Source organism: Agelaius phoeniceus, chromosome 38 (genome assembly GCF_051311805.1).
Source record: "Agelaius phoeniceus isolate bAgePho1 chromosome 38, bAgePho1.hap1, whole genome shotgun sequence".
Classification (NCBI taxonomy): domain Eukaryota; kingdom Metazoa; phylum Chordata; class Aves; order Passeriformes; family Icteridae; genus Agelaius; species Agelaius phoeniceus.
The window spans coordinates 1,252,317-1,279,714 of record NC_135304.1 but is presented as its reverse complement, the minus strand read 5'-3'; the positions used below and the strand labels follow the sequence as shown (position 1 = coordinate 1,279,714).

Here is a 27,398-nt window from a genome sequence, read left to right as displayed (position 1 = left end):
CTTGGTTTCTGCTCCCATTTCCATCCCCCCTGCCCCCCAAAGACCCCCCCCAACCTCCTCAGGACCCCCCTCAGCCACCCCCAAGGGTAGAGAAGGGATCCCCACAGCCTCTGCAGGGTCTGGGGTGGTACCAGAACCCAGAAGCTCCTGAAATTCCCCCCAAAAGGGCACCCCCAGGATCCCAAAAGACCCCACAGAAATCCCTCCCTATATCCCACAAATCCCACCCGAGAGCCCAGGGACACCCCCAGACTCCTTTTGCACACCCAGTTTATTTGGGGATGGGGGAGCACCCAGGAACCAGGGGTGGGGGGGACGTGGGGAGGGGTCTGGGGGGGTTTTGGGGCTCCAGGGGCGGACAGCAGCCCGAGCCAGGCCCTGCTCAGCGGTCCGAGCGCAGGTCCGTGGTCAGGGGGTCGTGCTGGATGGTTTGGTGCAGCATCAGCGCCAGCAGCCCCGCCCGGTTCGTCATGGCCGCCCGCACATTGCGCTCCTGCTCGAACAGCTCGTCCAGCTTGTACCACTGTGGGGACAGTGTGGGACAGGGACAGTGTGGGACAGGGACAGGGACACTGTCCTGCTCGAACAGCTCGTCCAGCTTGTACCACTGTGGGGACAGTGTGGGGACAGTGTGGGGGACAGGGACAGGGACAGTGTGGGACAGGGACAGGGACACACAGCTCATCCAGCTTGTACCACTGCGGGGACAGGGACAGGGACACTGTGGGACAGGGACAGGGACACACAGCTCATCCAGCTTGTACCACTGTGGGGACAGGGACAGGGACAGTGACACACAGCTTGTACCACTGTGGGGACAGGGACAGTGTGGGACAGGGACACTGTCCTGCTCGAACAGCTCGTCCAGCTTGTACCACTGTGGGGACAGTGTGGGGATAGTGACAACACAGGCTTGTACCACTGTGGGGACAGGGACAGTGTGGGGACAGGGACAGGGACAGTGTGGGGACAGGGACAGGGGACACACAGCTCGTCCAGCTTGTACCACTGCAGGGACAGGGGACAGTGTGGGACAGTGACACACAGCTTGTCCAGCTTGTACCACTGTGGGGACAGGGACAGTGTGGGGGACAGGGACAGGGACAGTGACAGTGACACTGTGCTGCTCGAACAGCTCGTCCAGCTTGTACCACTGCAGGGACAGGGACAGTGTGGGACAGGGACAGTGACAATGTGGGGACAGGGACAAGTGACACACAGCTCGTCCAGCTTGTACCACTGCAGGGACAGGGTGGGGACAGGGTGGGACAGGGACAGGGACAATGTGGGGACAGTGTGGAGACAGGGACACACAGCTCGTCCAGCTTGTACCACTGCAGGAGGGGACAGCGTGGGGACAGTGTGGGGACATGGGACAGCGTGGGGACGGTGCCAAGAACAGTGTGGGGACAGCACCAGGGACAGTGTGGGGACAGTGACAAGGACAGCATGGGGACAGTGACAAGGACAGCATGGGAACAGGGACACAGGACAGTGTGGGGGACCATGGGGACCGCATGAGGACAGTGGAACATGGGACAGACACCATGGGGACGTGGAGCAGTGTGGAGATAGCAGAACACAGGACAGACACCACGGGGACATGGAGCAGCATGGGGACACTTTGGGGACACTGTGGGGACACTGTGGGGACGCTGGGCGGTGGCACCCCACCACGCGGACGCGCTCCAGGTCCACCTCGGCGCGGCGCAGCTTCTCCCAGCAGTAGTGACGGTGGCACTTGCGCTTGGGGGACGCGGCAGAAGGTCCCCGGTCAGCTCGAAGACGTCGCGCACCCAGAGGGCACCCGCACACCTCATCCGCAGGCACCTGGGGCGGGCACGGGGTCAGCGCCGGGCTGGGGACACCCAGAGCCCCCCCTGCCCACCTCCACGGCCACCCTGGGCGTCCTGGGAGTGTCCTGGGCACTGCCCCTGTGCTGTCCCCCCCTCCCGTGTCCACCTTGGTGTCCTGGGAGTGCTCAGGGCACAGATCCCTTAAATTCCACCCCAAAACCTCATTCTGTGCCACCTTGTGGTCCCTGGAGTGATCAGGGCACAGATTCCCTAAATTCCACCCCAAAATCTCATTCTGTGCCCACTTTGGGGTCCTGGGAGTGCTCTGGGCACAGATCCCCTAAATTCCACCCCAAAACCTCATTCTGTGCCCACTTTGGGATCTCAAGACTGTCCTGGGCACTACCACTACCCCTGTTTTGTCCCCCTGTGCCCACCTTGGGGTCCTAGGAGTGCTCAGGGCACAGATCCCCTAAATTCCACCCCAAAAACCTCATTCCGTGCCCACCTTGGGGTCTCAGGAGTGTCCTGGGCACTGCCCCTGTCCTGTCCCCCCTCCTGTGCCCACCTTGGTGTCCTGGGAATGCTCTGGGCACAGATCCCCTAAATTCCACCCCAAAACCTCATTCTGTGCCCACTTTGGGATCTCAAGACTGTCCTGGGCACTACCACTACCCCTGTTTTGTCCCCCTGTGCCCACCTTGGGGTCCTAGGAGTGCTCAGGGCACAGATCCCCTGAATTCCACCCCAAAAACCTCATTCCGTGCCCCACTTAGGTGGTCTCAGGAGTGTCCTGGGCACTGCCCCTGCCCCACAAAGCACCCCATGTGCACTTTGGGGTGCCATGAATGCTCTGGGCACAGATCCCCTAAATTCCACCCCAAAACCTCACTCCTGTGCCCACCTTGGGGTCCCATGAATGCTCAGGGCACAGATCCCCCTAAATCCCACCCCAAACTCTCACTCTGTGCCCACCTTGGGGTCCCGGGAGTGCTCGGGCACAGATCCCCTAAATTCCACCCCAAAACCTCACTCTGTGCCCACTTTGGGATCTCAAGACTGTCCTGGGCACTACCACTACCCCTGTTTTTGTCCCCCTGTGCCCACCTTGGGTCCCAGGAGTGCTCAGGGCACAGATTCCTTAAATTCCACCCCAAAACCTCACTCTGTGCCCACCTTGGGGTGCCATGAATGCTCTGGGCACAGATCCCCTAAATTCCACCCCCAAACTCTCACTCTGTGCCCACCTTGGGGTCCCGGGAGTGCTCGGGGCACAGCACCTGCAGCCTCTTGCAGTAGGTTTTGCTCTGGGGGTTGTAAACGTCACAGAACAGCCGGGTGGCCCTGGGGGGGACACGAGAGGTGACACCCCCCACCCCAAAAAGCCTGGCCTGGGTGCTCCCCCTCCCTTCCCAGAAGGATTTAGGGGTCTGGGGTCTCCCCTGGGTTGCTCCCCATTCTTCCCAGAAGGATTTAGGGGTCTGGGGTCTCCCCTGGGTGTTCCCCCTCCCCTTTCCAGGAGGATTCAGGGGTCTGGGGTCTCCCCTGGGTGCTCCCCCTCCATTCCCAGGAGGATTCAGGGGTCTGGGGTCCCCTCTAGGGTGCTCCCCTTCCCTTCCCAGGAGGATTTAGGGGGTCTGAGGTCCCCCTCCCCTTCCCAGGAGGATTTAGGGGTCTGGGGTCCCCCCAGGCTGCTCCCCATCCTTCCCAGGAGGATTTAAGGGTCTGGGGTCCCCCCTGGGTGCTCCCCATCCCTTCCCAGGAGGATTTAGGGGTCTGGGGTCCCCCCAGGCTGCTCCCCATCCTTCCCAGGAGGATTTAAGGGTCTGGGGTCCCCCTTCCCCCCCAGAGCCCCCTCCCCACTCACCCCTCGATGCGGGTGGGGTACATGGACCCGAAGGACGTTTGGCTCTCGTACTGCAATGGGGTTGGGGGGTGTCAAAAGGGGGGGCAGGGATGGGAACCCTGAGCCCCCCCCCCAAGCCCTATGGACCCCCAGAGGGACTCCCAGCCCCTCCAGAGCCCCCCTGAGCCCTCCCACAGTTTCCCCATGGAGCCCCCCCAGCCCCTATAGAGTCCCATGGGACCCCACAGAACCCCCAGGCTCTACAGAGCTCCCAGGAGGCCCCTACGGCCCCCACAGACCCTACAGAGACCCCCAAAGTTCCAGAGAGTGCCACGGATGATCCCACAGACCCCATGGGTGATCCCACAAGAGCCTGGAGTGCCATGGATGATCCCACAGATCCCATGGATGATCCCACAAGAGCCTGGAGTGCCATGGATGATCCCACAGATCCCAAGAACCAACAGGGGCACACAGACCCCATGGATGATCCCACAGTAGCCCAGAGAGTGCCATGGATGATCCCACAGATGATCCCACAGATCCCAAAGATGATCCCACAGACCCCATGGATGATCCCAGAGCAGCCCAGGGAGTGCCATGGATGATCCCACAGACCCCATGGATGATCCCACAGACCCCATGGATGATCCCACAGGAGCCTGGAGTGCCATGGATGATCCCACAGATGATCCCACAAATCCCATGGACGATCCCAGAGCAGCCCAGGGAGTGCCATGGATGATCCCACAGGTCCCACAGATGATCACAGACAATCCCACAGACCCCATGGATGATCCCACAGACCCCATGGATGATCCCACAGGAGCCTGGAGTGCCATGGATGATCCCACAGATCCCCAAGATGATCCCACAGACCCCATAGATGATCCCACAGATCCCATGGATGATCCCACAGATCCTGTGGATGATCCCAGAGCAGCCCAGGGAGTGCCATGGATGATCCCACAGACCCCATGGATGATCCCACAGGAGCCTGGAGTGCCATGGATGATCCCACAGAGCCCATGGATGACCTCACGGACCCCATGGATGATCCCACAGGAACCTGGAGTGCCATGGATGATCCCACAGAGCCCATGGATGATCCCACAGGAGCCTGGAGTGCCATGGATGATCCCACAGACCCCATGGATGATCCCACAGAAACCTGGAGTGCCATGGATGATCCCACAGATCCCAAAGATAATCTCACAGACCCCATGGATGATCCCACAGGAGCCTGGAGTGCCATGGATGATCCCACAAATCTCATGGACGATCCCAGAGCAGCCCAGGGAGTGCCATGGATGATCCCATAGGTCCCACAGATGATCCCAGACAATCCCACAGATCCCATGGATGATCCCAGAGCAGCCCAGAAAGTGCCATAGATGATCCCATAGATCCCAAAGATGATCCCACAGAGCCCATGGAACCCCCAGGCACCCAGAGGTGCCCCCGAGCCCGGGCTCACCTTGGCGTAGCAGCGCTCCATGTGCCTCAGGGCCACCTTGGGGTTGATGGGGTGGCCACAGGACACGCAGAAGATCTGCAGGTCCGTGTCCTCACTGTCCCCCTCTGTGCTCTGGGGGGGACAGCGGGGTCAGAGGGTCCCACAGGGGCACCCAGGGATTGGGGGGGACACAAAGTTATGGGGCTCCAGGGGGAAGCAGATGCTCCAGGGAGGGGTTTGGGGGGACCCTGCTGTCCATGGGGGACCCAGGACAGGGCTCAGGGGGGACTCAGAGATTTGGGGAAGGCTCAGGGGGGACCCAGAATGGGGAGAATTAAAGGGTTTGGGGGAACCCAGGATGGAGCTCAGGAAGGACCCAGAGATTTTGGGAGGGACCCAGAGATTTTGGCGGGGGGACCCAGGGAAGGACAGTGAGGGGGGACTCGCATTTGGGGACATCCAGGAGTCCATGAAAAACCAGGGGGGATCTCAAGAGGAGCCCAAAACAGGGAGAATTAAAGGGTTTGGGGCAACCATGTGTCCATGAGGGACCAAGGGTGAACACAAGAGGAACCCAAAACGGAGAATTAAAGGGTTTGGGGGCAACCAGGACGGAGCTCAGGAAGGACCCAGAGATTTTTGGGGGGGGACCCAGGGACTGGGGGGGACCCAGGGAAGGACAGTGAGGGGGGACTCGCATTTGGGGACCATGAAAAACCAGGGGGGGATCTCAAGAGGGACCCAAAACAGGGAGAATTAAAGGGTTTGGGGCAACCATGTGTCCATGAAGGATCAGGAGGCATCTCAAGAGGGACCCAGAATGGGGAAAATTAAAAATTTGGGGGATACCCAGGCGTCCATGAAGGACCAAAGGTGATCACAAGAGGAACCCAAAACGGAGAATTAAAGGGTTTGGGGGCACCTGGGTGTCCACAAAAGATCCGGGGGCATCTCAAGAGGGACCCAGAATGGGGAAAATTAAAAATTTGGGGGATACCCAGGCGTCCATGAAGAACCAAGGGCGATCACACGAGGAACCCAAAATGGGTAGAAATAAAGCACTTTTGGGGGTCCCCAGCCCTCCGTGAGCCCCGGGGGTGCCCACCTCCTCGTCCTCGCGGGGCGGGTGCCCCTTGGCGCGGGCGATGAGCCCCTCGAGCTCGTGGAAGCGCCGCTCCATCTCCTGCAGCCGCAGCCGCGCCTGGTGCTGCTCGCGCCGGATGCGCTCCAGCAGCCGCTTGCCGTGCTCCTCCGCCACGCACGGGCTCTGCTGCCACTGCTGGATCCGCTGCGGCAGGATCTCGTAGATCCGGCTGGGATTGGGGGGGGGAAAGGGTTAATGGGGACACCAAGATCCCTGGGATCCGTTGCTGGATCCACTGCTGGATCCGCTGTGGCAGGATCTTGTAGATCCGGCTGGGATTGGGGGGGGGGAAAGGGTTAATGGCATCTCCGGGATCCCTGGGATCCGCTGCGGCAGGATCTCGTAGATCCGGCTGGGATTGGGGGGGGGAAAGGGTTAATGAGGGCTGCAGGATCCCTGGGATCCACTGCTGGATCCGCTGCGGCAGGATCTCGTAGATCCGGCTGGGATTTGGGGGGGGAAAGGGTTAATGGGGGCTGCAAGATCCCTGGGATCCGTTGCTGGATCCACTGCTGGATCCGCTGTGGCAGGATCTTGTAGATCCAGCTAGGATTTGGGTGAGGAAAGGGTTAATGGAGGCACCAGGATCCCTGGGATCCATGGCTGGATCCACTGCGGCAGGATCTCGTAGATCCGGCTGGGATTTGGGGGGGGAAAGGGTTAATGGGGGCTGCAAGATCCCTGGGATCCACTGCTGGATCTGCTGTGACAGGATCTTGTAGATCCGGCTGGGATTTGGGGGGGGAAAGGGTTAATGGCATCTCCGGGATCCCTGGGATCCACTGCAGCAGGATCTCGTAGATCTGGCTGGGATTGGGGGGGAAAGGGTTAATGGGGGCACCAGGATCCCTGGGATCCACTGCTGGATCCACTGCTGGATCTGCTGTGGCAGGATCTCGTAGATCTGGCTGGGATTTGGGGGGGAAAGGGTTAATGAGGGCTGCAGGATCCCTGGGATCCACGGCTGGATCCACTGCTGGATTCACTGCTGGATCCGCTGCAGCAGGATCTCTTAGATCTGGCTGGGATCAGGATCAGGGTGAGGAAAGGGTTAATGGGGACTGCAGGATCCCTGGGATCTGCTGTGGCAGGATCTCGTAGATCCGGCTGGGATTTGGGGGGGGAAAGGGTTAATGGGGGCACCAGGATCCCTGGGATCCACTGCTGGATCCGCTGTGGCAGGATCTTGTAGATCCGGCTAGGATTGGGGGGGAAAGGGTTAATAGCATCTCCAGGATCCCTGGGATCTGCTGCGGCAGGATCTCGTAGATCCGGCTGGGATTTCGGGGGGAAAGGGTTAATGAGGGCTGCAGGATCCCTGGGATCCACGGCTGGATCCACTGCTGGATCCGCTGCGGCAGGATCTCGTAGATCTGGCTGGGATCAGGATCAGGGTGAGGAAAGGGTTAATGGGGACTGCAGGATCCCTGGGATCTGCTGTGGCAGGATCTCGTAGATCCGGCTGGGATTTGGGTGAGAAAAGGGTTAATGGGGGCTGCAGGATCCCTGGGATCCACTGCTGGATCCGCTGTGGCAGGATCTTGTAGATCCGGCTAGGATTGGGGGGGAAAGGGTTAATGGCATCTCCGGGATCCCTGGGATCCGCTGCGGCAGGATCTCGTAGATCCGGCTGGGATTTGGGGGGGAAAGGGTTAATGAGGGCTGCAGGATCCCTGGGATCCACTGCTGGATCCACTGCTGGATCCGCTGTGGCAGGATCTCGTAGATCTGGCTGGGATTGGGGGGGAAGGGTTAATGGGGGCACCAGGATCCCTGGGATCCACTGCTGGATCCACTGCTGGATTCACTGCTGGATCCGCTGCAGCAGGATCTCTTAGATCTGGCTGGGATCAGGATCAGGGTGAGGAAAGGGTTAATGGGGACTGCAGGATCCCTGGGATCTGCTGTGGCAGGATCTCGTAGATCCGGCTGGGATTTGGGGGGGGAAAGGGTTAATGGGGGCACCAGGATCCCTGGGATCCACTGCTGGATCCGCTGTGGCAGGATCTTGTAGATCCGGCTGGGATTTGGGGGGGAAAGGGTTAATGGGGGCACCAGGATCCCTGGGATCCGCTGCTGGATCCACTGCTGGATCTGCTGGTCTGTACTGGTTTGTAGTGGTTTATACTGGTCTACATCGTTACTAATCTGTACCAGTTTATACTGGTCTATACCGCCTGTACCATTCTGTACCAGTTTATACCAGTCCATACCAGCCTGTCCTGTCCCGCACTGGTTTATACTGGTCTGTACTGGTTTATACTGGTCCGTACTGGGTGGGTACTCACTTGGCAGCCAGTTTGATGCCGCAGGCCTCGCTGCAGTACTTGGAGGGCGGGCGCGCGGGGCGGGTGCAGCCGGGGCCCAGGCACTGGCCCAGCCCCGCGGGGTCGCGGGCGTCGGCGCGCTCGGGGTGCCCGCGGCGCTCGCGGTGCCGCGCCCGCTGCCGGTGCCGCTTGTAGCGCTCCTCCTTCTGCACCAGTAACCCCCAGTTAGAACCAGTAACCTCCCAGTAACCACCCAGTAACCACCCAGTAACCACCACTCATAGCCCAGTGCTGCCAGTGCCACGCCTGCTGCCGGTGCCGCTTGTAGCGCTCCTCCTTCTGCACCAGTTAGCACCAGTTAGAACCAGTAACCACACGGTAACATCCTAGGCACCGCCCAGTAACATCCCAGTAACCATCACCCATAGCCCAGTAACCACCAGAGCCCCTCCAGTGCCGCGCCCGCTGCCAGTGCCGCTTGTGGCGCTCCTCCTTCTGCACCAGTAACCCCCAGTTAGAACCAGTAACCACACGGTAACATCCTCGTCACCACCCAGTAACCTCCCAGTAACCTCCAGTCACCACCCAGTAACATCCCAGTCATCACCACTCATAGCCCAGTAACCACCAGAGCCCTTCCAGTGCTGTGCCCGCTGCCAGTGCCGCTTGTAGCGCTCCTCCTTCTGCACCAGTTAGCACCAGTAACCTCCCAGTAATCACCCAGTCACCTCCCAGTAACCACTTCTCATAGCCCAGCACTGCCAGTGCCACTTGTAGTGCTCATCCTTCTGCACCAGAAACCCCCAGTCAGCACCAGTAACCACCCAGTAACCACCCAGTAATCACCCAGAAGTTACCCAGTCACCACCACTCATAGACCAGTAACCTCCCAGTAACCTCCCAGTAACCTCCCAGTAACCATCACTCATAGCCCAGTAACCACCAGAGCCCTCCAGGTACTGTGCCCACTGCTGACGCCCTTTGTATCGCTCCTACTTCTGCACCAGTTAGCACCAGTTAACACCAGTTAACACCAGTTAGCACCCAGAACCCTCCCAGTACCTCCCAGCAGCTCCCAGTGCTCATTCCGCCGCTCCTCCTTCCACACCAGTGAGCACCAGTAACCACCCGTCCACCACCCAGTAACCACTGCCCGTAACCCAGCAACCGCCCGGAGCCCTCCCAGTAACCCATGGAACCTCCCAGTAACCCCCAGTGGCCCTCCCAGTAGCTCCCAGTAAGCTCTCACCTTCTTGTCCGACTTCTTCTCGCGGCGTTTGACGTGTTTGACCTTCACGGCGCGTTTGCGCAGGACGGGGTCCAGGAACGGCGCGTCCTCGGCGTCGCTGAGCCAGGGCTGGCAGGACCAGGGACACATGGGGACACGTGGGGGACACACGGGGACGTGTGGGGTGACGTCCCCGATGCGCCTCAGAGCGTGGCCCGTGAAGGGACACGAGGGGACAACGTGGCCTGAGGTGCCTTGGGCGTGTGGGGACGTGCCAGGACACGCTGGGGACATGCAGGGACACGCCTCAGAGTGCCATGGGGACATGTCCTGATGTGCCAGGACACGCTGGGGACACGCAGGGACACGCCTCAGAGTGCCATGGAAACGTGTCCTGATGTGCCAGGACACTCTGGGGACATGCCTGACATGCCTCAGAGTGCCATGGGGACGTGTCCTGATGCGCCAGGACACGCTGGGGACACACAGGGACACGGCTGACACGCCTCAGAGTGCCATGGGGACATGTCCTGATGTGCCAGGACACGCTGGGGACATGCAGGGACACGCCTGACATGCCTCAGAGTGCCATGGGGACATGTCCTGATGTGCCAGGACACTCTGGGGACACGCCTGACACGCCTCAGAGTGCCACGGGGACATGTCCTGATGTGCCAGGACACGCTGGGGACATGCAGGGACACGCCTGACACACCTCAGAGTGCCACGGGGACATGTCCTGATGTGCCAGGACACGCTGGGGACACGCCTGACACGCCTCAGAGTGCCATGGGGACGTGTCCTGATGTGCCAGGACACGCTGGGGACACGTCTGACACGCCTGACACACCTCAGAGTGCCATGGGGACATGTCCTGATGCGCCAGGACACGCTGGGGACATTTGGGGACACTCCCTGATACACCTGAAGCTCACACAAAACCACCTCTGAACAGCCTAAACCAGGCCTAAACAGCCTAAACCAGGCCTAAACACACTAAACCAGGCCCTGACATGCAAAATCCTCCCTCAAATCTGCTCCTGTGGTACTTGGGGGGGGATTTGGGATGCCTGGTGGGATTTGGAGTGCCCAGGGGGCAGTTCTGGGGGCCTGAGGAGGTATTTGGGGTGCCTGGGGGGCAGTATTGGGGTGCTGGGGGCAGTTTTGGGGTCCCAGTGGGGGAACTTTTTGGGGGTCCCGGGGGGGCAGTTTTGGGGTCCCAGTGGGGGCCGTTTTTGGGGTCCCAGGTGGGGCAGTTTTGGGCTCCTGGTGCAGTTTTGGGGTCCCAGTGGGGGCACTTTTGGGGTCCTGGGGGGGAGGCAGTTTTGGGGTCCCAGTGGGGGCAGTTTTGGGGGTCCCAGGTGGGGCAGTTTTGGGCTCCTGGTGCAGTTTTGGGGTCCCAGTGGGGGCAGTTTTTGGGGTCCCAGTGGGGGCAGTTTTGGGGTCCCGGGGGGGCAGTTTTGGGGGTCCCAGGTGGGGCAGTTTTGGGCTCCTGGTGCAGTTTTGGGGTGCCGAAGGGGCAGTTTTTGGGGTCCCGGGGGGGCAGTTTTGGGGTCCCAGTGGGGGCACTTTTTGGGGTCCCGGGGGGGCAGTTTTTGGGGTCCCGGGGGGGCAGTTTTGGGGGGCTCACCAGGCCGTGCTCGTCGAAGGCGCCGGCGCAGAGCTCCTGGTAGAGCCGGGGGTCGAGGGGCAGCTCCTCATCCGAGAGGCTCTCGGGGGGCCCCGGCCCCCCCAGCTGCGCCTTCAGCAGCTCCAGGTCCCCCTCACGCCCCCGGGCCAGCTGGGGGGGGGGGGTCAGCACTGCCAGGGACCCCCGGGACCCCCCCCATGGCACCCCTGGGACCCCCCCGGGACACCCCCCATGGCACCCCTGGGACCCCCCATTGCATCCCGGGACCCCCCCAGGGACCCTCCTTGTGCTCCTGTGCCAACTGAGGGGGGCTCAGCACTGCCAGGGACCCCCAGGACCCCCCCATGGCACCCCTGGGACCCCCCATGGCACCCCCGGGACCACCCTGAGCTCCCCCTTGTGCTCCTGTACCAGCTGAGGGGGGTGGGCAGCACTGCCAGGGACCCCCTCATGGCACCCCCATCAATTTGGGGGGGGGGTCAGCACCCACCAGGGACCCCCTGGGACCCACCAGACACCTCTGGGACCCCCTCATGGCACCCCCAGGACCCCCTTGCACTAATTGGGGGGGGGGGGGGGGGGTGGTCAGCACCTTCCTGGGCACCCCCACCCCCTGTACCTGTGAGCCCCCCCCCCCCCCCCCCACCCCAAGGGCAATGAGGGTTTTGGGGTGCCCCTCCCCCATCAGCCAGGCCTGGCCCCTCCCCCACTCCCTTCTCATGGGGTCTGGGGTCCCCCCTTTCCCCTCCCCCTGCCCTCCCCCCCCCCCCCCAGTGCCCCAGGGACTCACCGAGGTGGGGAAGTACTTGTAGGACTCCTGTGGGGACACCGAGGGGACATGTCAGGGACAGGGCGGTGGCACAGGGATGTGGGGACACGGGGACACGGGGACACAGGGACACAGGGACACAGGGACATGGGGACACAGGGACACGGGACAGGGGGACACAGGGACACAGGATATGGTAACACAGGGACACGGGGACACAGGGACACAGGACACGGGGACACAGGGACACAGGGACATGGGGACACAGGGACACAGGGACAGGGGGACACAGGGACACAGGATACGGTAACGCAGGGACAGGGGGACACAGTGACACAGGGACACAGGACAGGGTGACACAGGAACATGGGACACTTGGGGACACAGGGACATGGGACAGGGTGACACAGGGACACAGGATACGGTAACGCAGGGACATGGGGACACAGTGACACGGGACAGGGTGACACAGGGACATGGGATATGGTGACACAGGGATGGACATGGGACAGTTAGGGACACGAGACATCTTGGAGACATGTCAGGGATACAGGACAGGGGGACACAGGGACACAGGGACACAGGGACATGGGACAGGGTGACACAGGGACACAGGATACGGTAACGCAGGGACATGGGGACACAGGACACGGTGGCACAGTGACACGGGACAGGGTGACACAGGGACACAGGATACGGTAACACAGGGACATGGGGACACAGGGACACAGGATACGGTAATGCAGGGACATGGGGACACAGGACACGGTGGCACAGGGACATGGGATATGGTGACACAGGGATGGACATGGGACAGTTAGGGACACAGGACATCTTGGAGACATGTCAGGGATACAGGATGGTGACACAGGGACATGGGACACTTGGGGACACAAGACACATTGGGGACACATTGGGGACACACTCACAGAGTGACACACAGACACAGGACATGAGGACATAGCGAGAGAGGGTGACACAGGGATATGGGACATTTGGGGACACAAGAAATGTTGGGGACACGTTGGGGACACGCTGACAGAGTGACACACAGACACAGGACATGAGGACATAGTGAGACAGGGTGACACAGGCACATGGGACACAAGAGACATTGGGGACATGTTGGGGACGCTGTGAGACAGTGACACACGGACAGGGGACATGGGAACACACGGACATGGGACACCTGGGCACACAGAACACCTTGGGGACACAGGACACCTTGGGGACACCTCAGGGTGACACAGGGACACACAGCAGTTTGCTGGGGACACAGGGACGCGTCAGGAGCGTGACACATCAGGGACGTGGCACGAGGTGACAAAGAGACACAAGGACGCGGCGAGACGGTGACAAAGGATGTGTCACAACACGAGACACGGTGACCAAGGGACACAGGACAGGGACATGGGGACAAAGGAACGCAGCACAAGAAGAAACGCTAACAAGGGACACAGGACAGGGTGACAAAGGGACACGAGGTGGTGACAGAGCCACGTGACAGGGACACAGTGACAAAGACCCACGCTGGGGACACACTGAGGCCACCTCAACACCCCCAACCCTGGCGGGCACCGCGGCCATGCCGAGCACACACGGGGGCACACTCCAAACACACACCAAGGACAGGCTGGGGACACACTGGGGACACGTTGGGGACACGTTGGGGACATGTTGGGGACACGCTCACCCGCGCCCGCAGCTGGCACTGCCGCAGCCGGCACTTCTGGCGGATCTTGTTGGGGCCCCCAAATTTCTTCATGTCCCGGCAGAAGTCGCACTGCCCGCAGTCCTCGGGGCGCCGGCACGCCTCGCACTCGCCACACATGCGGGCTGAGCGCTTGATCTGGGGTTGGGAACCCCGAAAACGGGGTCAGGAACCCCGAAAATGGGGTCAGGTACACCAAAAATGGGGACAGGCACCCCGAAAATGGGGTCTGGCACCCCGAAAATGGGGTCAGGTACACCAAAAATGGGGTCAGGCACACCAAAAATGGGGTCAGGCACACCAAAAATGGGTCAGACAGCCCAAATCCCCACCAGAGACACCCCTGCCTCACACTCGCCACACATGCGGGCCGAGCGCTTGATCTGGGGTTGGGAACCCCTAAAACGGGGTCAGGCACCCCGAAAATGGGGTCAGGCACCCCGAAAACGGGGTCAGGCACCCCGAAAATGGGGTCAGGCACACCAAAAATGGGGTCAGACAGGCCAAATCCCCACCAGCGACACCCCTGCCTCGCACTCGCCACACACGCGGGCCGAACGCTTGATCTGGGGTCAGGCACCCTGAAAACGGGGTCAGGAACCCCGAAAATGGGGTCAGGAACCCCGAAAATGGGGTCAGGCACCCCGAAAACGGGGTCAGGCACACCAAAAATGGGTCAGACAGCCCAAATCCCCACCAGAGACACCCCTGCCTCACACTCGCCACACATGCGGGCCGAGCGCTTGATCTGGGGTTGGGAACCCCTAAAACGGGGTCAGGCACCCCGAAAATGGGGTCAGGCACCCCGAAAATGGGGTCAGACACACCAAAAATGGGGTCAGGCATCCCAAAAATGGGGTCAGACAGCCCAAATCCCCACCAGGGACACCCCTGCCTCACACTTGCCACACATGCGGGCTGAGCGCTTGATCTGGGGTTGGGAACCCCTAAAACGGGGTCAGGCACCCCGAAAATGGGGTCAGGCACCCCGAAAATGGGGTCAGGCACACCAAAAATGGGGTCAGGTACACCAAAAATGGGGCCAGGCACCCCGAAAATGGGGTCAGGCACCCCAAAAATGGGGTCAGGTACACCAAAAATGGGGTCAGGCACCCCAAATCCCCACCAGCGACACCCCTGCCTCACACTCGCCACACATGCGGGCCAAGCGCTTGATCTGGGGTTGGGAACCCCGAAAATGGGGTCAGGAACCCCAAAAAATGGGTCAGGTACACCGAAAATGGGGTCAGGTACACCAAAAACGGGGTCAGACAGCCCAAAAATGGGGTCAGGCACCCCAAAAATGGGGTCAGACAGCCCAAATCCCCACCAGCGACACCCCTGCCTCGCACTTGCCACACTTGCGGGCCGAGCGCTTGATCTGGGGTCAGGCACCCTGAAAACGGGGTCAGGAACCCCAAAAATGGGTCAGGTACACCAAAAACGGGGTCAGGCAACCCGAAAAATGGGTCAGGCACCCAAAAATGGCGTCAGGCACCCCTAAACACAGCCAGGGACACCCCAAAACCCAACCCGGGCATGGGTCCCAGGCACCCAGCAAGGATCAGATCCCCGAATCTCCCCCAAAGCACCCCCAAGCCCCCTGGTGCCCCCCAAATCCTCATCCCAGGGCACTCAGGGACCTCCCAGCCTCCCCCCAGAATTGGGGTGTCCCCCTTTGTGGGGTCCCCACCCCGTGACCCCCCCAGAGCCCACCTTGGCAGCCCGGCCCTGCTCCAGCTCCTGCCCCTTGGCCCCCTCGTGCTCCTTCTCCCGCCACTTCTTGTGCCGGTACCGGATCTCCAGGGATGGGTCCTTCTCTGAGGGGGGGTCACAGAGGGGTCAGGGGGGTCCACCGCCGGGGAAACCCCAAAAACGGGGTCAGGCACCCCAAAAACGGGGTCAGGCACCCCAAACACGAGGTCAGGCACCCCAAAAACGGGGTCAGGCACCCCAAATCCCACCAGGGACACCCCTGCCTTACATACACTGAACATGCAGGGCTGAGCACTTGATCTGATGTCAGATACTCCAAAAACAGGGTGAGGCACCCCAAAAACGGGGTCAGGCACCCCAAATTCCAGGAAGAACACCCCAAATCCCACCAGGGACACCCCTGCCTCACATACACTGAACATGGGGGCTGAGCACTTGATCTGATGTCAGATACCCCAAAAACAGGGTCAGGCAGCCCAAAAACGGGGTCAGGCACCCCAAATCCCACCAGGGACACCCCTGCCTTACATTCACTGAACATGGGGGCTGAGCACTTTCGCCCCCCAAAGCCCTCCCAGAGCCCCTCAAAGCCCCTCCAAGCCCCCCCCGAGTCCCCCAAAGCCCTCCCAGAGTCCCGACAGAGCTCCCCCAAGCCCTCCCAAGTCCCCATCCCCTCTCACTGTGGCACTGCCACTCCTGAATGGCCCCCCAGAGGCCCTCAAAGCCCCCCAAAACTCTCCCAGAGCCCCCCAAAGCCCCCAGCCCCTCTCACCGTGGCACTGCCACTCCTGGGTGGCCCCCTCGAACCCATGCAGAGCCCCCCAAAGCTCTCCCAGAGCCCCCCCCAAGCTCTCCCAGAGCCCCCCAAGCTCTCCCAGAGTCCCCAGCCCCTCTCACCCCAGCACTGGCACTCCCAGGTGGCTCCCTCAAAGCCCTCCCAAAGCCCCCCCAAAGCTCTCCCAGAGCCCCCAAAGCTCTCCCAGAGCCCCTCCAAGCCCTCCCAGAGCCCCCCCAAAGCCCCCCAAAGCCCTCCCAGAACCACCCAAAGCCCTTCCAGAGGCCCCCAAAGCCCTCCCAGAGCCCCCCCAAAGCCCTCCCAGAGCCCCTCAAAGCCCCTCCAAAGCCCCCCAAAGCCCTCCCAGAGCCCCCCAAGCTCTCCCAGAGCCCCCAGCCCCTCTCACCCCGGCACTGGCACCCCCGGGTGGCCCCCCCAGAGCCCCCCAAAGCCCTCCCAGAGCCCCCCAAAGCTCTCCCAGAGCCCCCCAGAGCCCCCCAAAGCCCTCCCAGAGCCCCCCAAAGCTCTCCCAGAGCCCCCCCAAAGCTCTCCCAGAGCCCCCCAAAGCCCCTCTCACCGCGGCACTGCCGGCAGTACCACTCGCGGATGGCCTTGGCCATGCGCTCGGTGATGTTGATGCAGTCCCCATGGAACCACTCGTTGCAGTTGTCGCAGCCGCTGTGGGACGGGGGTGACACCGAGACCCTCAGCTGGGCACCCCCCCGCCCGGGGGGACCCTGAACCCCTCCCCGCTTCAAGGGATCCCCTCCAACACCCCCCGGGGCCAAGACAAGCCAGAACCCCCCAAATCCCACCCTGAGAGGTACCTGGGACCCTCAGCCCTGTGTCCCCCCTGCTGCTGCACCCTCAGATTTGCTGCAACCCCCCCAGACCCTCTCCCACATCCTGAAGCACTTGGGGACCCTGCTCCCCCCATTCCCCCAAATATCCTGAAGCAGCTGGGGACCCTCCAGACCCTCCCTCACAACATGAAGCAGTTGGGGACCCCCCCAGACCCCTCCTCACATCATGAAGCACCTGCAGACCCCACTCCTCCCAATTCTCCTCATATCCTGAAGTAGTTACAGACCCCCCAGACCCTCCTTCATATCCTGAAGCACTTGGGGACCCCCGAGACTGCCCCTCACATCCTCAAACACCTGCAGACCCCACTCCTCCCCGTTCTCCTCATATCCTGAAGTAGTTACGGACCCCCCAGACCCCTCCTCACATCATGAAGCACCTGCAAACCCCACTCCCCCCCGTTCCCCTCACATCATGAAGCACCTGTGGACCCCCCCAGACCGCCCCTCATATCCTGAAGCAGTTGAGGACCCCCTAGACTCTCCCTCAATCCTGAAGCACTTGGGGACCCTCGAGACCCTCCCCTCACATCCTGAAGCACCTGCAGACCCCACTCCTCCCCGTTCTCCTCATATCCTGAAGTAGTTACAGACCCCCCTAGACCGCCCCTCACATCCTGAAGCACCTGCAGACCCCACTCCTCCCCGTTCCCCTCATATCCTGAAGTAGTTACGGAGCCCCCAGACCCCCCCTCACATCATGAAGCAGTTGATGTCCGGCTTGCGGCACACGCAATAAACCGGCGCGTTCTCCTCCCCGCCCGGGGCCGCCTCCGCGTCCGAGAATTCGCTGTCCTGAGGGGGTAACGGCGGGGGGTGTCAGGGCCTGGGGGGGTCCCCCAGACACCGCAGCCCCCCTGAGACCCCCACACACCCCTGGTTCCCCCCTCCCACCATCGCTGCCGCCGCCTCCGAGGGACGCTCCCGGCTAGGCCCAACCGCGGCCGGAAGCGGGGGCGTGTCCGACTTCCGCTTCCTGATAGGGGCGCGCCCGCCCACAGCATGGCGGCTGCCAGGAGAGCAATGGCGGCGGCCATAGGGGGCTGCCATGTGTGGGGGAAGTGTCACCCGCGGTCGCAAAGAGACGCCTGAGAGACAGCAGTGGTGGCAGAACGTTTACTGGGGACATGGGGGACATCGGGATGTGAGGGGACATGGGAGACATCGGGATGTGAGGGGACATGGGAGACATTGGGGGGACATGGGGGACACATGGGGGACCTGGGGGGACACGGGGGATATGGTGGGGAGGACAACAGGGAATGGGGGACATGAGAACATGGCAGGACGCAGGTGGCCCGCACGTGACACACGGAGGTGTCACACAGGTGCCACAGGTATCCCACGGGGTGTGTCCATCTCGTCCCCTGTCACTCTGCACGAGCCTCCTGGGAGTGCTGCAGCTGCTGCAGCTCCTCTGCCAACCTGGGGGCGGGGCCAGAGAAGGGGTGGGGCCAGAGGTGGGCAGGCCCCAGGTGACAGGGCCACACCTGTCCTACACACCTGTCCCACACCTGTCCCCAGGAATCACATCCCTGTCCTGAGAGGGTCACACACCCATCCTTAGGGGTCACACACCTGTCCCAGGGGTGACACACCTGTCCCAGGTGTCACACACCTGTCACGGCGTTGCAGGCTCAGCTGCTGCCGGCCCAGCTCCACCTCCAGCTGTCGCTCCACCCACTCCTGCTCCTGCTGCACCAATCGCCTGCAAGAATGGGGATTGGGGGGGTGGGGACAGGCTCCAAGTGGGCGGGGTCACCTCTGAGGGGGCGGGGCCAGAGCTGGGCACTCACCAGAGCACAGCTCCCTCTGGGCCCAGCTGCTCCTCGGTGTCCATCACACGGCGCTCTGGGCAGGGGGGGACATTGGTCAGCCCGAGGGGACACACCTGGGTTTGGGGGGGCTCAGGTGTCCAGGGGGGTCACTCAGGGCTTGTGGGAGAGGGGTTCAGGGTCAGTCAGGAGCTCAGGAGGTCACTCAGGTGTTGGCACTGAGGTGTTCAAGGGTGTCCCTCAGGTGCCCAGAGGTGTCACAGGGGTCATTCAGGTGTCAGCAGGAACACTCAGGTGCTCGAGGGGGGTCCTGGGGGGGTCACTCAGGTGTCAGGGGCTCACCCAAGCTCAGCCACTTCTCCTTCATCTTCTCCAGCTTCACCAGTTCAGCCTTCAGGTGGGCTGGAGCCTGTGGGGGGACAGGGGGGAGGGCGTGATCCTGGGGTGTGCCAGGGCACCCAGGTGTGTGTGGGACCCCCAGGTGTGTGTGGGACCCCCAGGTGTGTCAGGGACCCCAGCCCAGGCCTCACGTGAGTGACACGCAGGTGCTTGAGCTCCTCCATGATGGCCTCGAGCTGCTGGCAGTGCTGCCACCTGGGAGTGAGGGGACACAGGGTGGTCACATGACCTGTGTGGGTCACCTGGTGCCACCCCTAACCCACCTGTGTCCCCCAGCCCCACCTCTGTTCCCGGCGCAGGTTTTTCAGCTGCTCCCACTGCTGCTTTGTCCCTTCCAGGTCCTGCTGCTGCTCCAGGCAGAGCCCACAGTGCCTGTGGGGGGTCAGGGGGCACCAGGTGTGCTTGGGGAGGGGGTCAGAGGTCATGTGGGCACAGGTGAGGTTGGGGAGGGTCACAGGTGTCCCCACTCACCTCTGACCTTTGGCCTCCACCTCCTTCCCTTGCAGCTGTGCTCTCCGCAGTGACTCTTTGGGGAGGGGCAGGGGGTCACGGGGGTCAGGGGGTCACGGGGGTCAGGGGGTCACAGGGGCCAAGGGGGTCCCTCTGTGAGAGGGTCCCACCCCTTCTGGGGGAGTCAGGAGGGGCCACAAGGGTCAGGGAATCATGGGGGTCAAGGGGGTCAGAGGTTCAGGGGGCATCATGGGAGGTTTTGGGGGGGCCCAAAGACCCCAGGACCTCCCAGGCTCACCCTGCACCTGCTGCCAGGTCCTCTCCAGTGCCTCCTTTTGCTGCTGCACTGTGGGGAGGGGGAAACGAGCTCAGAGCCCTCTGTCCCCACAAACCCCTCAGGGTCCCTACCCACCACCCAGCGACCCCACAAACCCCTCTCTGTGTGTCCCCAGCCCTCTCTGAGTCCCCCTCCAGAACCCTCAGCGACCCCCAAACCTCTGTGTCCCCCTCCAGAACCCTTAGGGATCCCCCAAACCTCTCAGTGTCCCCCCCAGGTGACCCACGCTGCTCCAGTTCCTGGCGCAACTCCTCACTGCAGTCTTGTGCCTTCACCAGCTCCTCTGTTGTGGCCTCACGGACTGTGGGACACGGTGGGATGGACAGAGGGACACAGGGGGACATGGCAGTCACATGAGGGAGCACAGGAGGACATGTGGGACGTGGGAACGCGGGGGAACACAGGGCTCCTCACACTCACCTTTCTTCAGGCTGTGCGCCTGCCTCAGCAGCACCTCCAGCTGTGGGGTCCCCCCAGAGGGACCTGAGGGGGGAACTGGGCAGGACACAGGGCCACTGCCTCTCTTGGGGACACTTGGGACCGCCTTGTCCCTGGGGCGGGGGGACACTGGGACACACGGTGGTCTTGGGGGGTCTTGGCCATAGAACCCCTCACTGCGTGGGTCCAGGTCCATCACTGCAGCCTGGAGGGACACGATGGGGACATAGGGGTACATGGAGGATGATGATGGTGGGCAGTGGCTTGTCCCCTCCTGTCACCTTGTCATCCTCTTCATTCCCCTTTTTCCACCCTCAGCCCCACATTTTCTGTCTCATTTCACCATTTTCTCCCTCCTTATCTCTTTCCTCTAGGGTTCCTCCCATTCCTGTCACCTGCTTCCTCCAGTTCCTGCAGCCTCTGTCCCTTCCATTTCTGCCCCTCATTTCCCCCTCAGTCCTTTCATCTCTTGGCTCCATTTTCAGTCACCAACACCCTCTTTTTACACTTTTCTGTCTTGTGTCCTTACACTTTGTCCCTTTTCATCCCCCATTTCCCTTCACCTTCTTTCTACAGCTTTCTCAGCTCCTGTCCTTCCCATTCTCTCAGGTTTTTCCCTCTTCTTCCCCTCACATTTTCCCACCCTTTTCCCCCTCACGTTTTCCTGCTCTTTTCCCCTCACGTTTTCCCGCTCTTTTCCCCTCACGTTTTCCTGCCCTTTTCCCCTCATGTTTTACTGCCCTTTTCCCCTCATGTTTTCCTGCCCTTTTCCCCTCATGTTTTGCTGCCCTTTTCCCCTCACGTTTTCCTACCTTTTCCCCTCATGTTTTCCTGCCCTTTTCCCCTCATGTTTTGCTGCCCTTTTCCCCTCACGTTTTCCTACCTTTTCCCCTCATGTTTTCCTGCCCTTTTCCCCTCATGTTTTCCCGCCCTTTTCCCCTCACGTTTTCCCGCCCTTTTCCCCTCACGTTTTCCCGCCCTTTTCCCCTCATGTTTTCCCGCCCTTTTCCCCTCACGTTTTCTTGCCCCTTTCCCCTCACATTTTCTACTTTTTTCCCTAATTTCTCCCTAATTTTTCCCACCCTTCCCCCTCATGTTTTCCTGCCTTTTGCCCCTCACATTTTCATGCCATTTCCCTTCTATTTTTCCACCTTTCCCCTCACATTTCCCCAGCTTTTTTCCTCTCACATTTTTCCACCTCTCCCCCTCAGAACTTCCCGTCATTTTCCATCCACTCCTTGCCCTAATTTTTGTCCCCTTTTCCAGCTGTTTCTGTCCCTTCCTGATATCATTTTCTGTCCCCTTTTCACCCCCAATCTGTCACTTCTTCTAGCATATCCTCTTCCCTTTTTCTGCTCCCTTTCCTGTCTATTTTTGCTCTCCATTTCTTGTCACCTCTTCCAGCCTTTCCTGTCACATTTTCCCACTGATTTCTGTCTCCTCACCCCTCTCTTTCCTGCCCCATTTCCCCTCTTTTTTGCCTGCTCTTACCCACCTTTTCTTTAAGGTTTTCTCCCCATTTTCACTCCCGCATTCCTCTCATTTTCAGTTCCCTTTTCCCCTTTCTCTGTCGCTGTTCTCATCTCCTCTCCCCCCTTCCCTATCCCCTCACCCCTCAGGATGTCTCCCCCCTCCTCTCACCCCTCAGGCCATGTCCCCTGATCCCCTCACCCCTCAGGATGTCCCCTCATCTCCTCACCCCTCAGGCCATGTCCCCCGATCCCCTCACCCCTCAGGATGTCCCCTGTCCTCTCACCCCTCAGGCCATGTCCCCCGATCCCCTCACCCCTCAGGATGTCCCCTGTCCCCTCACCCCTCAGGCCATGTCCCTGCCATCTCCTCACCCCTCAGGCCGTGTCCCCTGATCCCCTCACCCCCTCAGGCCATGTCCCCCCATACCCTCATCCCTCAGGATGTCCCCTGACCCCTCAGGCCGTGTCCCCCCATCCCCTCACCCCTCAGGATGTCCCCTCATCTCCTCACCCTTCAGGCCATGTCCCTGCCATCTCCTCGCCCCTCAGGCTGTGTCCCCCGATCCTCTCACCCCTCAGGCTGTGTCCCCCCTGTCCCCTCACCCCTCAGGATGTCCCCTGACCCCTCAGGATGTCCCCTCACCCTTCAGGATGTCCCCTCACCCTTCAGGCCATGTCCTTTCGTCTCCTCATCCCTTAAGATGTCCCCTCATCCCCTCAGGATGTCCCCTCATCTCCTCACCCCTCAGGCCGTGTCCCCCAATCCCCTCACCCCTCAGGCCATGTCCCTGCCATCCCCTCATCCCTCAGGATGTCCCCTGACCCCTCAGGCTGTGTCCCCCCATCCTGAGGGGATGTCCCCTCATCTCCTCACCCCTCAGGCCATGTCCCTGCCATCCCCTCACCCCTCAGGCCGTGTCCCCTGATCCCCTCACCCCTCAGGATGTCCCCTGACCCCTCAGGACGTCCCCTCACCCCTCAGGCCGTGTCCCCTCATCCTCTCACCCCTCAGGATGTCCCTGCCATCCCCTGACCCCTCAGGATGTCCCCTCACCCCTCAGGATGTCCCTGCCATCCCCTGACCCCTCAGGCCATGCCCCCTGACCCCTCAGGAAGTCCCCTCACCCCTCAGGCCATGTCCCCCCATCACCTCACCCCTCAGGCCATGTCCCTGCTATCCCCTCATCCCTCAGGATGTCCCCTCACCCCTCAGGCCGTGTCCCCCGATCCCCTCACCCCTCAGGCCGTGTCCCCTGTCCCCCCAGTCCCCCCGGAGTCAGGACTCTCCCCGGGCTCTCAGTGTTTATTGTCAGCCCTCGGGCTCGGGCCCCTCGGGGCGCGCGGGCGCGGCGCAGAACGGTGCCGGGTAGCGGATGAACAGCCAGTCCTCCTCCTTCTTGAGCCAGCGCAGCAGCTTGGTCAGCACGGCGATGGCGCCCGCCTTCGTCACCAGCGGGCTGAAGCAGCTGTACAGCTCGAATTTACTGGTCACCTGTGGGAACCCACGCCTGTTAACTGTGGGATTTACTGATGGCACTGCCAGTGAAAATCTTGTTAATTTGGGGATTTACTGACAGCACTGACACCAAGCATTCCGTTAACTGTGGGATTTACTGATGGCACTGCCAGTGAAAATCTTGATTATTGTGGGATCTACTGATGGCATTGCCAGTGAAAATCCTGTTAATTTTGGGATCTATTGATGGCATTGCCAGTGAGCATCCCATTAATTGTGGGATTTAGTGACAGCACCACCAGGGAACATCCTGTTAACTATGGGATCTACTGATGGCACTGCCAGTAAGTATCCCCTTAATTGTGGGATTTACTGACAGCACTGACACTGAGCATCCCATTAACTGTGGGATTTACTGATGGCACTGACACTGAGCATCCCATTAATTGTGGGATCTACTGATGACACTGCAACCTGTTAACTGTGGGATCTACTGACAACACCGCTAAGGAACATCCCACTAACTGTGGGATCTACTGATGGCACTGCCAGTGAGCATCCCATTAACTGCAGGATTTACTGACACCGCCAGTGAGAATCCCATTAACTGCGGCACCTACTGATGACACCATGTCCCATTAACTGTGGGACTCACTGATGACACCACATCCCTTTAACTGCAGGATCTACCGACAGCACCACCAGCCAGTGACCCCCACTAACTCTGGAATCTTCTCAGGAAAGCACCAACAGGTGCTGCTGCCTCTGGGCCCTGCTGAGGGCTCCTTCCCCGCGGCTCACCCAGGCCAGCAGCGTTTCCTTCTCGGCCACGTGGTAGAGCAGGCGCAGGGGCCGGTGTGGGCTGTGCACCCGGCTGTGCAGGTAGTGGTACAGGTCGAAGAGCCGGTGCTGCTCCTCCTCGCTGGTGTAGGGCTCCTCCAGCTCGGGGCTGCGGCCAGTGAGGGAGGGGGGACACGGGCGTCAGGTGAAGGTCAGGGCCACTCCCACCCCCCCAATTCTGGCGTGTCCCCCCCCCATCCGCGCACCTGGTGAACTGCGGCAGCTGCTGCATCTCCTCCGGCCCTTCCAAGGGTTTGTAGAGGAAGTGCCGGAGCTCGGGGGCGCCGGGACGGGACGGGCCGTACCCCGCTCCCCCTCGCACGGCCGCCGCCAGCTCGGCCAGCCAGCCCTGCGCCCGCAGCGTGTCCTCCAGCTGCCTCCGGCACGCAGCCGCCGCGTAGAATCCCTCTCGCTCCGTGGACAGCAGGATCAGCGTCACACCCTCCTCCTCCTCCTCGCCCAGCCGCGCCGCGTACGCATAGAAATACCCATCGGGGTTGAAGCGTGGCAAGCACACGGGGGTCCACACCTCGCCCGCCCCCGCGCCCGCCCCGCCGCCCAGCAGGTTGAGCAGCAGGTGGAGGTCGCTGGCGCAGAGCCGCCCGCCCTCGGCCAGCGCCCGCTGCCGCGCCGCCGTCACCAGGCGGCCCCGGGCCGCCAGCACGGCCAGGGCGGGCGCGGGGCGGGCGGCGGCGGCGGCGCGGCGCAGGGCCCCGGACACGGCGCGGCGGAGCCCCCCGGGCAGGGGCAGGCAGCGAGCGGCCCCCAGCAGCAGCCGCCCGTCGGCCGCGGCCCCGCAGAGCAGCCGGTCCAGCACGGCCTCGGCGCCCGCCAGCAGCCGGCGAAGGTCGAAGCCGCGGCGTCGGGCGAAGACTCGGGCGATGCCCCCGCGGGTCAGCAGCGACAGGATCTGCTCGTGAACGAAGGCCAGCTCCCGCCGCAGCTGCGCCGCCGACTGCCGTGTGCGGGACACCGACACCAGCAGCAGCGGGCCCCGCTGCTCGAACACCAGCGTGCGGTCCTCTGCGAGGGAGAGAGGGGACACGGCGGTCACACGGGGCGGGGGGACACGGAGGGTTTGGGGGTAGCCAGATGTACCTGGACATTGTGGGGTGTGGTGTTTCTGGAGAGTGGCTGTAGCAAGGCAGGGTTTTTAGGGGGGTGGCAGGAGCAAGAAAGGGGTTTGGGGGGGTAGAGAGTTTTGGGGGGCTGGTTGTACCTGGGCAGGCTGATTCGGTAGATTCAGCTGTACCTGCGAGAGGTGGTTTTGGGGCTGGGATGTTGTGTTTGGAGGGGGCTGTTTGGAGCAGGGATGGCCATACCTGTGGGGGCTGTTTCGGGGCTACCTGGGGGTGGTGCTATGCAGGTTTGGGGTTACCCACAGGTCTGTGTAAATCTGGGGGTTCTGTGTCCGCCCCCCCGCTGGCCCCGTACCGGAGCAGATGGCCCGGATGGCATTGCCGCCGCTCTGGATGAAGGACACAAGGGCCATCATCACACCCATGGTGGCCGCCAGCGCCTCCTCGTTGCCGTGCCGGGAGTAGATCGGCTTCCCGGCCTCGCTGAGCACGAACACGTGTTTGCGCCGCGCTCGCCAGCCCGCGGCCGCCACGTCCTCGTCTGCACCGCGCCGCCCGCCCGGCGCCGATGTGGCCGCCGCTGCCGTCACCGCCGCCGTCACCTCCTCCTCTTCCTCACCGGGGTGACACACTGGGGACGTCACTGCTGCCGTCACCTCCTCCTCTTCCTCTTCACGGTGACACTCTGGGGATGTCACTGCTGCCGTCACCTCCTCTTCACTGGGGTGACACCCTGGGGATGTCACCGCTGTTGTCACCTCCTCTTCATCCCCTACAGGAGGATGTGCTGGGGATGTTGCGTCCATGGTCATCTCCTCCTCACTGGGTTGAATGCCTGGGGATGTCACTGCTGCTGTCCCTGCTGTGGTCACCTCCTCCTCCTCATCCCCAAGTGGGGGACACCCCAGGGATGTCCCTGCTGTGGTCACCTCCTCCTCCTCCTCACTGGGATGACAGCCCTGGGACGTTGTGGCTGCTTCTGCTGTCACTGCTGCCATCACATCCTCATCCCTGCCACACGGCCCACCTTGGGATGCCATGGCCACTGCCACCTCCTCCTCCTCCTTCTCACTGGGATGGCACTTCAGGGACGCTGTGGCTGTCACCACTGCTGCCACCTCCTTGTCCTCCTCCTCCTCATTCCCAGCAGGGTGACACGCGGATGATGTCACAGCTGCCGCTGCTGTCACATCTTCCTCCTCATCGTCCCCGCTGTGGTGACAGCTTGGGGACGCCGTGTCCACTGTCCTGCCTGGCTCCATCTCTGCCTCACCTGTGACCAGCAGGGGGCGCCGGGGCGGTGCCTGCACACCTGGACAGCCCCGCCCTGCCCCACCCTGCCCTCACCAAGGGTGGGGTCAGGGCTCCTGGGCACCTGTGGGGGAGATGGGGTGGGCTCACCGGGAGCGTGGCTTCAAAGACCACACCCCCACCCCTAATCCACACCTTGTGGCCACACCTCCAGCCCCACCCAGTATGTCCCAGTCCTAGTGGTCTTTGCATATGCCACGCCCACAGACAAGCCACGCCCCCACCGAACTTCACCCCGGAACACCCCACACGTGCCTCCCAGGCCACGCCCCTAAAGTGAAAGCCACGCCCACACAGCGGAAAGCCACGCCCCAAAGAACTTTAGCTCCGCCCCCGGAGCCCCCGGGCCACCCCGCCCCCTCACAAAGCCCCGCCCTCCGGCGAGATCGCCCCCGGGCCGCCCCCTCCCCACTCGGCCCCGCCCTCGTTCAGGCCCCGCCCCCAGCCGTGCCCGCCCCCACTGTCCCCGCCCCCGCGCTGTCCCCGCCCCGCGCGCGCTCACCGGCCGCGCTCCCGCTCCCGCCGCTGCCGCCGCTTCCGGGGCCGCCGCGCCGCGCGCCCCGTGACGTCACCGCGCCGCCGCATCCACCAATCACCGCGCGGCGCGGAGGAAGGGGGCGCGGCCTTCGCGGGCGCACCA

The 27,398-nt window shown here is 62.1% G+C and overlaps 3 protein-coding genes across 6 annotated transcripts; all 3 read right to left on the bottom strand.

Moving 5' to 3' along the window:
- Positions 1 to 253: 253 nt before the first annotated feature.
- On the bottom strand, positions 254 to 18,174 carry LOC129134149 (CXXC-type zinc finger protein 1). The gene is given in 17 exon segments (XM_054653839.2): positions 254 to 523; positions 1,675 to 1,761; positions 1,764 to 1,796; positions 1,798 to 1,830; positions 3,044 to 3,140; positions 3,664 to 3,713; positions 5,120 to 5,230; positions 6,204 to 6,411; positions 8,531 to 8,715; positions 9,759 to 9,866; positions 11,368 to 11,517; positions 12,158 to 12,184; positions 13,830 to 13,985; positions 15,564 to 15,667; positions 16,916 to 17,016; positions 17,899 to 17,996; positions 18,096 to 18,174. Coding segments are annotated over 17 exon segments (1,692 nt in total). The 5' UTR covers positions 18,099 to 18,174; the 3' UTR covers positions 254 to 382.
- A 175-nt stretch (positions 18,175 to 18,349) lies between these two features.
- LOC143692294 (uncharacterized) lies at positions 18,350 to 23,445 on the bottom strand. 4 transcript variants are annotated; one of them, XM_077172374.1, is made up of 11 exons: positions 23,309 to 23,445; positions 20,583 to 20,805; positions 20,361 to 20,463; positions 20,124 to 20,171; positions 19,847 to 19,901; positions 19,658 to 19,776; positions 19,507 to 19,570; positions 19,319 to 19,385; positions 18,998 to 19,052; positions 18,820 to 18,909; positions 18,350 to 18,626 (listed from the first exon to the last, which is right to left on the bottom strand). In XM_077172374.1, the coding sequence occupies exons 2-11, from the start codon at positions 20,794 to 20,796 to the stop codon at positions 18,572 to 18,574; spliced, it is 870 nt and encodes a 289-aa protein (XP_077028489.1). In that variant the 5' UTR covers positions 20,797 to 20,805; positions 23,309 to 23,445; the 3' UTR covers positions 18,350 to 18,571. The 4 variants fall into 4 exon arrangements, with proteins under 4 accessions (XP_077028489.1, XP_077028488.1, XP_077028490.1 ...); XM_077172373.1 differs by lacking the exon at positions 23,309 to 23,445 and having other exon boundaries at positions 20,583 to 21,278; XM_077172375.1 differs by lacking the exon at positions 23,309 to 23,445 and having other exon boundaries at positions 19,658 to 19,747; positions 20,389 to 20,463; positions 20,583 to 21,276.
- Positions 23,358 to 27,395, bottom strand: LOC129134147 (vacuolar fusion protein MON1 homolog B-like). The gene is made up of 5 exons (XM_054653836.2): positions 27,261 to 27,395; positions 25,803 to 26,822; positions 24,575 to 25,391; positions 24,330 to 24,477; positions 23,358 to 23,564 (listed from the first exon to the last, which is right to left on the bottom strand). The coding sequence occupies exons 2-5, from the start codon at positions 26,707 to 26,709 to the stop codon at positions 23,382 to 23,384; spliced, it is 2,055 nt and encodes a 684-aa protein (XP_054509811.1). The 5' UTR covers positions 26,710 to 26,822; positions 27,261 to 27,395; the 3' UTR covers positions 23,358 to 23,381.
- Between the last annotated feature and the right edge of the window lie 3 nt (positions 27,396 to 27,398).